General features: G+C 42.9%; 1 protein-coding gene across 3 annotated transcripts in view; it reads right to left on the bottom strand.

The window, feature by feature from the left end:
• SS18L1 (SS18L1 subunit of BAF chromatin remodeling complex) overlaps nucleotides 1-13769 on the bottom strand; it is a 114428-nt gene that overhangs the window by 54172 nt on the left and 46487 nt on the right. For all 3 annotated transcript variants that reach the window (XM_085619776.1, XM_085619775.1, XM_085619777.1), the window contains exon 2: nucleotides 8623-8699. In XM_085619776.1, coding sequence (XP_085475902.1) covers nucleotides 8623-8699 — 77 coding nt within the window. The remainder of the gene's footprint in view (nucleotides 1-8622; nucleotides 8700-13769) is intronic.

The raw sequence follows: 13769 nt of genomic DNA on the forward strand, positions 1-13769 counted from the left end.
TCGCCATCACACAATGCCTTAAAAATTGTTAGTGTGAATTTTTTTAAGCACACACCTAACAGCGAAACAGTCTTTTGACATCTATTGCAGTCAGTCTTATCACAACGCATAGTATAATGTGAAAACCTCAGTAAACTGATCACAAGTTATAAATGTGCCCTTGTCCGCACTAAAGAAAATTGTAAAATAAATAAGATGCAATTGGAGTATACAGACATACACTCTGCAAGAAGCAGTAGCTGGTGGTATTACCATTTTTAAAAAACACCTGCAGCTGCACCATCTTGAATTTCTCCAAATAAATACCCCAAATATCACACATCCTATCAAAAGGAGTATGTGATCTTGGAGTGCGCGCCTTCTCTTCAGATCAATTATTTGCTAGCAAGTGCTGTAGTCACCCTGTGCAATAAAACATTTTATATTCACAACCTGCAGAGCATCGAGTTTCCTGAAAGATCTGCTGACCTGGTTCAACCCTGACCACTTCCCAGCCCAGTGCTGCTGTCACTCTAATTTGTGCACACCGTGTGAACCTCTACGGGCGGATAAAGACGTGTCTAAGGAGCTCTCTGAGGTGAGCCACACTACTCGTGGTCCCAGTCCCGCAGAGGCTGCTCCAGCATGGAACCTGTCAGCAGACAACCTGCTGCCCAGACAGCCCCGCTTGTTAATTCTGTTTGAGTGGGATCAAATGGCAACAGTAACAAGCCATTTCAGATTTTACACCTAGCCCTGGAAGGCTCTCTGTAAGTCAATGTCTTGAAAAATGCATCCACTCTTCGCCCACCCCAAATTGAAACAGTCGATCAGCTAAAGAACAAAACAACTTATTGGCTTAGTTCCACTCTTAGGTGCATTATCAGTGATGTTTTGTTCAAAAACATAATTGGCGTTCGCAGGGTGCAATGGGTGTTGAACAATGTAAAGAGTGACATTGGCGACTGTATTATAATTAACCTTCGCAACTCTAAACTGGTGGAGTTTATCCTAAATAGACTTGCAAACGGCCAAGGTCTTCCACAAAGTATACTGCTGGTCCCTTTGGGTTTCTTCTACCAGCCTAATATCACAGACTTTCCTCCCAGACATGGTCCTGGGCCAGGTAGTAGCAGGACTTACTCCCTACCTACGTTTAATCGATTGGTTGACTGACTGCTATGCGATTCAGAGATCAGCCCTCTCACATGAGCTCTCTTACATCCCTTAGTGCATGCCAGGTAAACACCCACAATAGCTGTACCTGATACATCTGTGAGCTTTTCTAATTCTTCTGTAGCTACATATGGTTGTGAACGAAGTAATATAAACATGGTCATCATTTCTCAACCACTTCTGACCAAGATCAACCCTCTTGCTACCACCTTGCATTCCGGAAGTTCTTCTGGTACCATTCGTTCTTCAAAGGCCTTGGCCGTTCCACCTGTAGGCAACTCTGGATCTGAATATACTTTTCTGGAACATTGCGGGTCTTTGGAGCAAAAGTGTGAATAAGACCTGGCTATCACTAATTAACAGCCAACAGATTATTTGTCTCCAGGAACTGTGGTCTCAGACTGATATACATCTAAATATACATCTAAATGCTTTCTATTCAGTGTTCACACCGGCGGCCAACTCGTCCTCTGGGCACTATAGTACAGGTCTTTTGATTCTCATAAGTGTTACATTGGGCGCGTCTATATTGAAATTGTGTGTGCACTCTCCCTTTTTTCAGATCATTTGTTTGTATTGGCCAAAGGTCCCCCTTGTGGTACTCGTTAACTTTTACTACAATAACTTTCCACCAATAATACCCAAGTCACTGAATCTTTTTCCTCAGCTTTAGACACAGTGACATTTGGACTGGAACATGTTATCATGTGGGAAGGAGACTTTATTATGAGACATTTACCCATTCCGGTGGATAAGGCTGGTGGTGGGGAAGACACTGTTTTTTGTGATCTTTCTCAATTTACTCATAATCTCTGTGTTGTTAGACTAAACATGTTGTTGAAAACTCATGAACTGATTCTCACTGTTGATTTGGCTGCCAATGAAGCTCACAGCTGCGTAACATGTACGGGGAGAGGTACTGGGTTGGTGATCGATTTTACTGCACCCTCAAAGAGCTGAGCGAGGAAGGTGTGTGGGGTTTAGGTTTCACCCACTCTGCTGAGCGATCACAACCCCCTGGCCATAAGCCTCAGTGTAGGTTGGTCAGCAACAGAATACAAAATGCTTGGACAGATTATTTATACCACAAATGGGGGTGCATGGAGGAGGTTGCAGGACGTGGAGCCAAATGCTCTCTTTAGCCAACTTCTGGAAACATAGAATGAGCAGTTTGATATCTGCCTGAACCAGGAATTTGGCCCTAACTCAGTTTTAGGAGCATTCTCTGAAATTTATAAGCGGGTATCTGTTTATTTAATGGCTCCTAAGTGCCGACAAGCTCCAGAATTAAATAAGTGTTTTGATAAATCCTGCACACAAACCCATAGCAGTGTCATCAAAGCAATAAAAACCTCCCTGAGAAACTAAGGCGAAATCAGAAGGTGTAGAAAACTTTATAAAGAGGTGGTAAAGGAAAGGAAAGGTGTGATTAGGAGGGAGGCCTGGGAGCAGCTGACTGCTGCACCTGCTGGTAATGACTCTGCTCTTTTCTGGAGGACAGTCAAGGCACCTTTTTTCCACTAGTACGTCTTAGAGTATTGATAGAAACATCCTCAATCAAGTCTGGGGTAGTCAATCCACCAAGCTATATGACTTTCATGACCTGACCTCTCTTGAGAGAGCAAGTGCGGTTGTATCAACCGGTTTGGGCAGTACTGAAGAATTCCCTTTTACTCTAACGGTGGCGATAAATAGATGCCCATGTAACAAAGTGCCTGGGTCAGACGGTATCTCCATCGATCTGTTCAAGGGCAACTGACATTCTGGACCCGCTTACTGATGAGATTATTCACAAGTGTGTCCCTGGCCAGCTCTTCTAAATCCTGGTCCAGGGCGATTCTCATCACAATTTTCAAAAAGCAGGACAGGAGTGATTCTCACAGATACAGGCCCATATCTTTGATAGATGCAGCGGCTAAGGTTCTGGGCAGGGTACTGCTGGGCAAGCTAGAATGCTGAGCTCTCTAGAAGAACATCTTAACTCCAGTGCAATGAAGTTTCAGGCCTGGACTGAGTACTGCCAGCAAGTGCCTGAACCACGACCCAATTATGACCAAATATGTCCTTGTCAAAGAAGGTTGGCTTTACTTGGGCTTTATGGACCTTAGCGCAGCATTCAACAATGTAGTCCAGTCAAAGTTGTGGAAAGTGCTATTAACTAAGGACGCTAACCCAAAACTCATCCATCTTCTTGCTCAGTTGCATGAGGATGTTGAGGGAAGTATCAGATGTGGCCCTACTGGGGAATGCACCTCTTTAATAAATATCAGAAAAGGTGTCAGACATATCTGTGTGCTGGAATATTCACAACCAGAGTATGATAGGATTATGTGGTGAAAAAAAAATGTCAGCAAAGTTCACGAGTTTCCCTCTTTGGGGAGGTTTTCAAGGTCATGTTCACTTTCTCCTGGACAAAGTTTTGTTTTCCTGCAGTGTCGCATAACTTTCACCGAAACCGGCCAGATGGGAAAATCTAAGAACATTTGTATATGAGTTTCCCTTTTGTGGAGCGACTCCATGCACAATGGCAAATGCTTGCTGAAATTTTCTCTTCACGTTTATGCTTTTCAGACTGATTACACGCATTATGGCATTGTGGTGGAAGCCAACTTTTAGGGCCTGATTAACAAACTGCATTATGTGTTTGTGTAAATTAATACCACAGTAGTACTACTCACATAATACCAACTACAATTCACAAATCTATGGCCGGAGGCCTCTGTTGCTGCCTCTCCTATCTTTTCTGTGTGGAGATCATTGCTGTGATGGCAAAGATCTTCGCACACACAGATATATGTTTTAGTAGTACATAACTACTGACTAATAAATGGGAGGGGTTAGAGAAACTTAAGGAGAAGTTTAGTGAGGGACATGGTAATACAAAACAAGCACCCACAAATGTGTAAGGCCATTACTATCCACAAACTGCACTTCTAAAGTTACTACAGCACTAAATGTGTCACAATACACACAGGACATGTTTGGCCTCAGTTACAGGTACAACACAAATGGGGGAAATTTAAAAGTGCAGAAAAATGTTCTGCAAAAATGTTCAAAATATGGAACAATTTTCTGCACTCTACATTTCTCCAACTTAAAATAATAGCTGTATTTTTCAATTATAAATATGGCACTATATTGAGAAAATTATACTGAAGAGTTAACTTTGTTTATATGGATTCTATAAAACTCATTGTTTAAATGTTCTCTCATTTCCATTTATCACATTTACAAACAGCAAGCATCTTTCTCCCAAGGGCCTGTAGACATGGTGCCAAATTTATAACAGAAACATACGTTGGTTTAAATGAGGGAATTTTAAGTGAATAAACATGCTTCATAAAACATTAAGACGTATATGGCTTAACTGGAAGCGGAGAAAGACATTAATACTTAAAGTTTCATAGAAAACGTTTTCTTCACTTTGATTTTCTCCCTTTTGAAAAATATGACTATTTGTCAGTTATAAACATGGCACAGTGTGTCTACTTGCCACTGGGAGCAAAAGGCCTTTGAAATTGGAGAACATTGAAATTAAGAGTTAATCATTAAAGTAACTTATCATTTTCCTTTTCTGTCATTCAAAAGCATTCAGAAACATCATTTTGTTCTCACGCTCCAATATTGAGTTGACAAGGACTTTTATTTATGAGCTAAATACTTCAGTTCTTCACCTATGTGACCCAGCCTGGCCCATAAATCTGACTGGGTACATAAAAGGGGGCGGTCCCAGTGGAAACACAATATTACATGGATACCAACCTCATCTAATAAGTCAATTCCAAACAATACTTATACATGACAAAAATATGTAATCAAGTGAACATATACTTAATCATGTTAAAAAAACAGCACATTTGTCAAAACACTTACACATAGGTGCCCCGAGGAGAGAGGAGGGAGGAAAAGGTGCAGCAAAGTGCAGAAGTGAGGGTACATGATAAAGGAAGGGCAGTGAACAGTATATACATCAAAGACATAAAAAGACCTGTCCAGCCTTAACCAAGGCTAATTTATTTGCAAAACAGAATTTCAGAAGCGACACAGTGAATCTATCACTACTGTCAACATTCAGAAAACAAAACATAGAGCTGTTGACTTTTCGACCCAGGGTTAGTGTAGGAAATTCAGCTCCTTACAGAAGGGTCTTCATCAGGACCGTGGGGGGCACCCTAAGTCCACCAAGACGTGGTGGAGAGAGATGAAAAGAGCGGGCCCGCAGGCTCCAGGGTCAGAGAAGGACAGACTAATCTGATTAGCAAGCAGACAGATGTGAAATCACCGCTGAGCAGATAGGAGCACCCTGATTTATCCATGCCCCTCTCTACTACACTAAAGGAATAAACCAATCCATTGACATTTCCCATCAAGAGTCCATCCCTCTCTGACCCTGGAGCCTGCGGGCCAGCTCTTTTCATCTCTCTCCACCACATATCCTGGTGGACTTAGGGTGCCCCCCCCCACGGTCCTGATAAAGACCCTTCTGTAAGGAGCTGAATTTCCTACACTAACCCTGGGTCGAAACGTCAACAGCTCTAGGTTTTGTTTTCTGAATGTTGACAACGGTGATAGATTCACCATGTCGCTTCTGACATTCTGTTTTGTAAATAATTTAACCTTGGTTAAGGCTGGACAGGCCTTTTTATGTTTTTGATGTATATACTGTTCACTGCCTTTCCTTTATCACGTACCCTCACTTCTGCACTTTGCTGCACCATTTCCTCCCTCCTCCCCCCTCGGGGCAACTATGTATAACTGTTTTGACAAATGTGCTGTTTTTTTAACATGATTAAATATATGTTCACTTGATTAAATATTTTTGTCATGTATACGTATTGGTTTAAATTGACTTATTAGGTGATGTAGATATCCATGTAATATTGTGTTTCCACTGGGACCACCCCCTTTTATGTACCGAATTTTACCCAGGCCCTAGTGACGTGTCTGGGTCAACCCCATTGTTTTGTAACTCATAAATCTGACTGAGCAATACTCATTTTCACACTCTGCTATCTGCTGCCTGGTGATAATAATGTAAAGTAAACACAGACTTCCCTTAATGTTAAAAGAAAAATGTGACTGGTGCTTACTTAAAAATAAAGTCAAGACTGCAAGAGAATTTGAAGGTGTCTGGGAGCTATTGGTAGCGTGCGAACGACTGGTTGGAGCCACCTGCTCTAGGTTAACAATAAATATATAAAATTAATTTACAATTCCATTTTATACTATACTATTTCTAATATTTTTTGTAAAGAATAATAAACTTTAATAATTTGTCTATGCTTTATCATACAGCGATCTCCACCTATGTGTGAAGTTGCTAACAGTAACTTTACAATCGTAAATCCTATTGCTAGGAGGCTCGACCTCCTGATCTGAGAGGGTGGAGACATACATTTACACCACGTGTAAATGTATAATTCTAAATGGAGATTAGTTTTTTTTTAAAGTATAGAGTTACACCTAGGTGTCATAGTGAATATACACAAGAATAAACATACACATGTATATTAACTTTTGTGAATAGGCCCTGACTTTTTTGTGAAGTGTATCTTATGTAAAACCATTTTGTTATACTGAATGAACATATGTAACAAACTGACATCTTGAAAGTGGGAAAATGAAACACTTTGGAAAGCTACAAATGTTGCCACAGTTCTTCGCAAAGAATACAAAACGTATATATGCAGTTTAACTTCTCACACCTCTACAATACTCTCGGACACCTATGGAGCTCATGTAATGTAAAAGAGTCCCTCATATTAGGAAATTCCTTCACAATGGAAGGACTGGTGACTAAAAGAAAGGACTACCAAAATGCCCTTAGCTTTCGATGCTCAAGACTAGTACAGTAAGTTGCTTTGATGAGTTAAAGTCACTGCAAAGGCCAGAGCACATCTAAAGAATTTGTCAAAGTGATCTACCTGCATCATCCAGCATCAGAGTTTATATTCAGATACAGCACAGGGGGAGGAAGTCTCTTGTTAAATGTGACTGCAAAAGATTGTAGCGATGGCTGATCGTGGATGGCATATCATACATTGAGTATTTATAGTACCATCCTAAGGAAATTCTAAAACGGGGCAGAGCAGTAGCTACTTTTGCTCCTTAACATGAATGAAATTTTTCCAAAAAACAGAAATACAGTAGTGGATATGCAACAGTCTTTCCCCTGCTTCCACCAACACAGCTCCACTGATGTGAGCAAATTGATGCCTTTAAAGACCTGCTGTCACAAAGATTAAATTAACTCTCAGCCTGATCTGAATAGGACTATTAAGACAAAACCACGTCTTCTAATTTACATGACACATTAGTTACAATGAAAGTGAATTGCAAGAAAAATACCCATGTTTTAAAATAAGAAATGTTAACTAACTGAATGATATATCAGTTGGAATGTTAATTACACTATAGTTTCTAAAAATTTATTTTAGGATGAATTCCATAAGTAAGTAATACTCCAAGTTCAAAGCATGGTCTGGAGCTGAGAAAAACATTCTGCAATATCCATCCAGGCATCTCAGTAAAAGGTATCTCATGTGTCATTCACTATTATCTCAAGTTGCTTCTGTCGGGGAATTACACCTTTTAATATAATATATACATTTTTTAAAGACAGAGCCTACATTGTGGCTAGCAAACACAGAGCTACCTCGGAGCACTCTTATACCGGGCACTTTTAACAAACTCAGTGGTATTCATTTTAATCAACGTCAAAGCAAATCAGCAAATCTCTGGGTTTGCCCTCACAAAAGGCTGTTTCTAATGTACAAAACACACCTTCTGAGTTAGAAATGTGTTTTACGACCACTACCTAATTAAAATGTGGAACACTTCTAAAAGGGGTATTCCATCCAAACTGTGATTCGGTATGCAATGTATCAAATGTTCAAATGGGTCCTTTTGGGACCCTTTTCCTTTTGGGAATCGTGGACAGCCTCAAGGGAATAAGCACACGTCTAACTTCTTCTACTGATATTTTCCCTAATGGAAAACATTTAATTTTTAAGGCAGCGCCAATTCCTTTAAAATATATGGACTGCTTTAAAAAAAACAATAAACAAAGTTCGCCATTTGGGAATGGAAACGCAGTGGTCTGCTGTATGTTTCAGGCTAACACCCCTGTGTTTGTGACCAACGACAAGAGTTTGCCAATTCGACCTGTTTAATTAATATTCATAAGGCAAGTTGTTCTGTGACCTCTTGAGACTGATGATTTTGCACACTGACCTAAAAGTACGTAGGTCACTTCATATCGGTCACTTCACAAAAATCAAACACTGATCGCAAAAAGTTGGTGTGCAATTTCTGACCACTTTTTGCAAGAGTATGCTAGTACATCTGATACAAATTCTCACATTACCCTTTATCTCACTACCTCAAATATGAGGTTGTCCTAACATTATTCAACTTTGGGAGGCCACTAAGTGCAAGTGACTGGTTTCAACGCTATATGTTACTTACTGAGTGCATTCTGCAGTTTTGCCTTTGCTTTGGTATTCCATGATGCATTGTATCAAGTGATGGTTCTCGTCCAGCATCTGTACAGCAAAAAGCAATAAAAGAAATGACATTAGGTTAAGATACATCTCTGGACAAGAAACCATTCTTTGAGAATAGAACTACACTGGTCAGTCAAATATGAGCTAGGCTCAAATCGCCTATTGATGATCGTCAACCTTCCGAAGAGGACCTACATCAGCCAGCACCTGAAGGACCTACACTAGCTCTCCGTTCAGGAGAGATGTCAATTCAAGCTTCTGACCCAAGTCTCCATGAAAAGGACCTGCCTACATGAATGACCGCATGCTCTTCCACCGACCTCCCAAGAACCTCCGCTACACACACTACGTCCTTGCTCAGCTACCAAGCACCCACCACTACCGCTCCAGAGGACACTCGTTTTCACACCACACCACCAAATCCTGGAATGCCCTCCATCTCTGCACTTCACCCTCATTGACCCACTTCAGGAAGGGACACAAGACCTGGCTCTTCGATTGATATCTGCAGCACTGCGCTTGGATACTCCCTCGGGTGACAAGCCGCACTATACAAGTACCTCTTGATTGACCGATTGATTAACTTAATAACACTTAAGAGCAACATCGATCTTGGACTAATAAACCTACCCTTTGTTCAGCTCGAACAGCCACCAATGTGGAACCATAGTTTCATGAATGAGAAACACGAGCACAGATTTGAAATACAGAGGATTCACTCAGCCTCCATCCTTCTGACGCTAAAGAAAATAGGACTAATAAACGTCTATTATAATCTACTAAACCCTCATGAATGGGAATCCTAATCTACCCTGTCAGTTTAAAGAACTAATTTAGTCACCGCAGTGGCCAGGTTTAACCAGGTAGTCAGAAGTTTACATTCCAGATGCCCACTTGGCTTTTATCCTTCTGAGGCCTATAAAAAAGCCCCATTCTAAGGGCTCTCAATAAACATCTATTATCAATGCCAGGTCAACATTATGACAGTAATTTACAAAAATAGAATGTTTAAGTCAGGATGAAGCCAGACATATAGTGAAATGCAAATCAAACTTAGAATCCCCTTCGTGCGCCTAACTGCTGCAGATGGAATGAAAATAATATGCGCTTGAAGTTAAAATTATGATCATGGAAGGAAGACTCACTGAGACCTAAAGTTGATAGAACTCTAGAAAACAAGACACAATAAATCCTTCTTCATGTAGTTTACATTCGTCCCAACAACTATGATTATGATTTTTAAAAACTACCCATGCTGCAGCGGCCCTCTTTTGTGTTTACTGAAACCCTCGATGACGTCACGCGCCTGGCACTGGCAGGAAGCAAAGGCCCATCAAAAGTCAACTGTTGAGCATTCACAGCTGATTTTTACAGGGCCTTTCGGAAAGCTTCCTGCTGCCTCCGCTGCCTTTGCCGACAACACCTCCACCCGCAGCCTGCTGTTTCAACGCCATTTGTAGCCTGCTTTGCTAGCACTCTCCACCATCATTGAGGACTGCAGCAGTGGGCCTGACGTCGAATGGGCCAGCCTGCTTCTTTGCTCGCCGCCTGCAGCCCAGCTTCTCCTACAGCCTGCTCGCCGTCAGCAAACTAGCTTCTTTGCCTGCCTTCCTCGTCTTCCGTCTTCCTTCAGGTCAGTTGTCATGTGTACGATATGTGATGGCTGAATTTTTTTATATGACGCAACATCATACTCTTTTAAATCAAATGCAATAGGTTTTCGTACTGCATCCATATCCTGAACTCACTCATTTGAAAGTTCCTTGAGTTTTTGGTAGACCTGGACATTTGTATATGCGTTGCACAGCATTTTAAATGCTGGCAGCACCTGGATGCCTGCTATGATGATGAACTCTTGCCTGACCCATAGTACTATCATTTTTTAGCCCAAAACTTATGTTAATGGCCATTCAAAAGGATGGTGTGGCCAACACAGCTATTTCAATGCAACTTATAGAACTTCTCTCTGCTTAGGTCAGGGTGGTTTTTGATTATTTATCTAATTTCATTGATTTCACTGCTTGGTTTTCCTGGCGATAAAGTGCCCCTTGAAAGGTCACACATAGGCAATGGAATGTCACACATGAGCAGGATGAGACCCTGGAAATGTCACACATATTATATTACCAGGGGCGGCACCTTAATTTGAGTGGCGGAGCGTAGCCTCACAAGCCCCAGAGCGGAAAAATAAAATGGTAATAAATATACTTTATTACCATTTTATTTTTCAGCATCCCTTCCCGAACTAAGTGTCAGGATGGGGCGGGCCAGTGCTACCGACTGGCAGCAGCAGGGAGCATTATTTGCTATTGGGCGATCTTAACATACATCTTGATCAGATGGTTTCTAAGGACTCATTGGATTTCTTTGATACCCTTCAGCTCGCCCATCTTTCACAATGGGTTATTCGGCCTACCCATCAAGGGGGCCATATTCTTGATCCTATCTGCTCTAACTTTCCCATTACAGCTGTTGACCCCCTTCCAGTCTCCTGGTCCGGTCATCACCTGACTTTCTTCTCCTGGGAGGTGGCCTCAGCCAGCAAGCCTACCCATGCTTCCCGTAAATCAGCATTTAAAAGAATTGAGCCTTCCAAATTTGCAATGGCCCTGTCTGCCTGTAGGCCGGTACTCCTGGCTTTTACCAACTGGGTTTCGTCTACTATGACTACCATTGCTATACCTACTTCGGCTAGATGCACCAGGGAGACTCCTTCTAAACCGTGGTATACCGCTGAGCTGACCTCATTAAAACAAGATTCTAAAAAACTGGAACGCTCTTGGCGTCTCAGCGAGTACTGCTCGGTGGCAAAAGACGGAGACAGAAAGTTTATTACGCTGCTATCGCCCAAGCTAAGAAGCACTATTATGCTGCCCGTATTGATCAGGCACAAAACAACTCAAAGGAAATCTTTGCAATCGTACAGAGCTTCATGTCACCCATAGCACAATCATGCTCTCTCCCGGCCACAGATGCCTGGTGCAACACGCTGTCTAATTTTTTTCATGGACACAATCCGAGTGATTCAAGCAAGCTTTATACCGTGCTCACCTGATCCTCTGTCGTCTGCCTCTGCTCCTACCTCCCTTAGGCACTCTCTGGGTAATCTTCCCCCGGTTGATTTGCCTAGTACCATGAAAATTTTGAAGGGATTAAAATCCAGCTCGCCTGCCGACCCCTGCCCTGCCAGACTAATGGCGGCAGCAGCGGAGGTTATTAATCCGGAGGTGAATAACATTATAAATTACTCTCTGCGCGAAGCCCGAGTCCCAGACGGCTGGAAGCAGGCTAAAATTCTGGCATTATTAAAAAAGCCTGCCCTCAATCCTTTGATTCCCGGGAATTATAGGCCCATTTCTCTTCTGCCCAGTCCCGCCAAAGTTTGTGAGAAGGTGGTGAATAGGCAGCTGACTGAGTTTGTGGAGAGGGCTGACATTCTGAACCCAGGTCAGTCGGGCTTTCGATCCTCTTACAGTACCGAATTGGCTTTGGTGGAAGTCTCTGAGGCTATTCGAGAGTGCCTTGATGCCGACGGGAGAGCAGCCTTAGTGCTGCTTGACCTGTCAGCTGCATTTGCCACAGCTCCCCATTCTTTGTTGCTTGACGGACTGTCGGAGATTGGTGTATCAGGGTTGGCCTGGGGCTGGATTTGGTCCTTCCTGGAGGGTCGGGTGCAACAAGTCTGGCTACCACCGGCAGTGTCTGCCCCTCTGTCGGTTACTACTGGGGTCCCCCAGGGGTCGTCCCTTAGCCCCCTCTTGTTCAATATCTATCTTACTCCTCTAGTCGTGTTGGTTGAGGCTTTGGGGGCTAAGGTGATCGCTTATGCTGACGACACCCGGTTACTTTTCACCTGGAAAAAAGGATGAGGAATCCGTGGCTTCCGTTCAATTTTGCCTGTCTTCGGTATTTAAGTGGCTTGCGGGAGCCCAATTAAAATGTAATGAAGATAAGTTGGAGATCCTCTTGTATGGCAATTTTCCCCCTGGTTTTAGAGATTTCATCTGGCCATCTGAGTTCCCGCCACCGTCCTCTAGCAGTAGCACTGCTAAGAATCTGGGAGTTTGGTTTGAGGATAATTTATCTTTCGCCACCCAAGTCAAGAGACTTTCAGGGTGTTGCTTTGGTCTCCTCAAAATCTTGAGAAGATTTCTTCCACTTCTCCCACGGGCGGCGAAAGAGACAGTTGTCCGCGCGCTCATTCTTTCCCGCCTGGATTATGCTAATGCTCTTTATGTGGGGATTCCGGCATACTCCCTTGATAAACTTCAAGTGGTGCAAAATGCGGCAGCTCGGCTCTTGTTAGAGATACCCTTAAGAAGCAGTGTGCGAGGTCATCTTTGCCCTCTTCACTGGCTTCCCATGTTGGCCCGGGTCAAATTCAAATCTATTTCCATCGCCCATCGTGCTCTGCATGGTCTTGGGCCAGCTTATTTGCAGAAACGTTTCTCTTTTTATGTTCCAGGGAGACTGCTACGCTGCTACGCTCCTCCGCTCTTCTTCTGGCAAAGGTTCCCTGTTTCTGTCGGCACAGGCTTGGTGGTTGTTCCTTTGCTGTTATGGCGGCTCAGGCTTGGAATGTAACCAAAAGAGGGGTGGGAGGGACGTGGGGGGCCTTTTACCACTCGCGTCAGGGTGGAAGGTCCAGCATAAACCAAGGGCCCAGTGGAATCTTTTACAAAGAATAGGTTATGCCGTTCCTCTAATGTGAAACAGTAGTAGTGCAGAGTCAAAGAAGAGATCACGGCTGCCGCAAGAGTTGGGGTCAGGGTGGGGAATTCCTAAGTCGGATAGTAATGCCCTCACACACCTTTGCAGGTGTCATGCTTCATCATCTGGGCTGCTCCTCGTCGGGTCGGCAGTGCACTACCGGCACCCTATATAAGGGGCACTTTACCGGAGATCTTTTTATCCGAATGCCATATGGTGAAGTGCGGGTGTGGGGGCAGTGTTGTGTAGATATAATGAGATTAAAATAGGATTGGGAGTACCGAAGTAAGTAAGTATTTATTCTGGGGGTCTCCTACCCTAAGTAAAAGCAAAAAACAAGGCACTACCCCGAGTGTAATGTCTCGTGTAGTGTAATCCCTTATTTTATTCAGTGTGGGT

Source organism: Triturus cristatus, chromosome 7 (assembly GCF_964204655.1).
Source record: "Triturus cristatus chromosome 7, aTriCri1.1, whole genome shotgun sequence".
NCBI classification, from domain to species: Eukaryota; Metazoa; Chordata; class Amphibia; order Caudata; family Salamandridae; genus Triturus; species Triturus cristatus.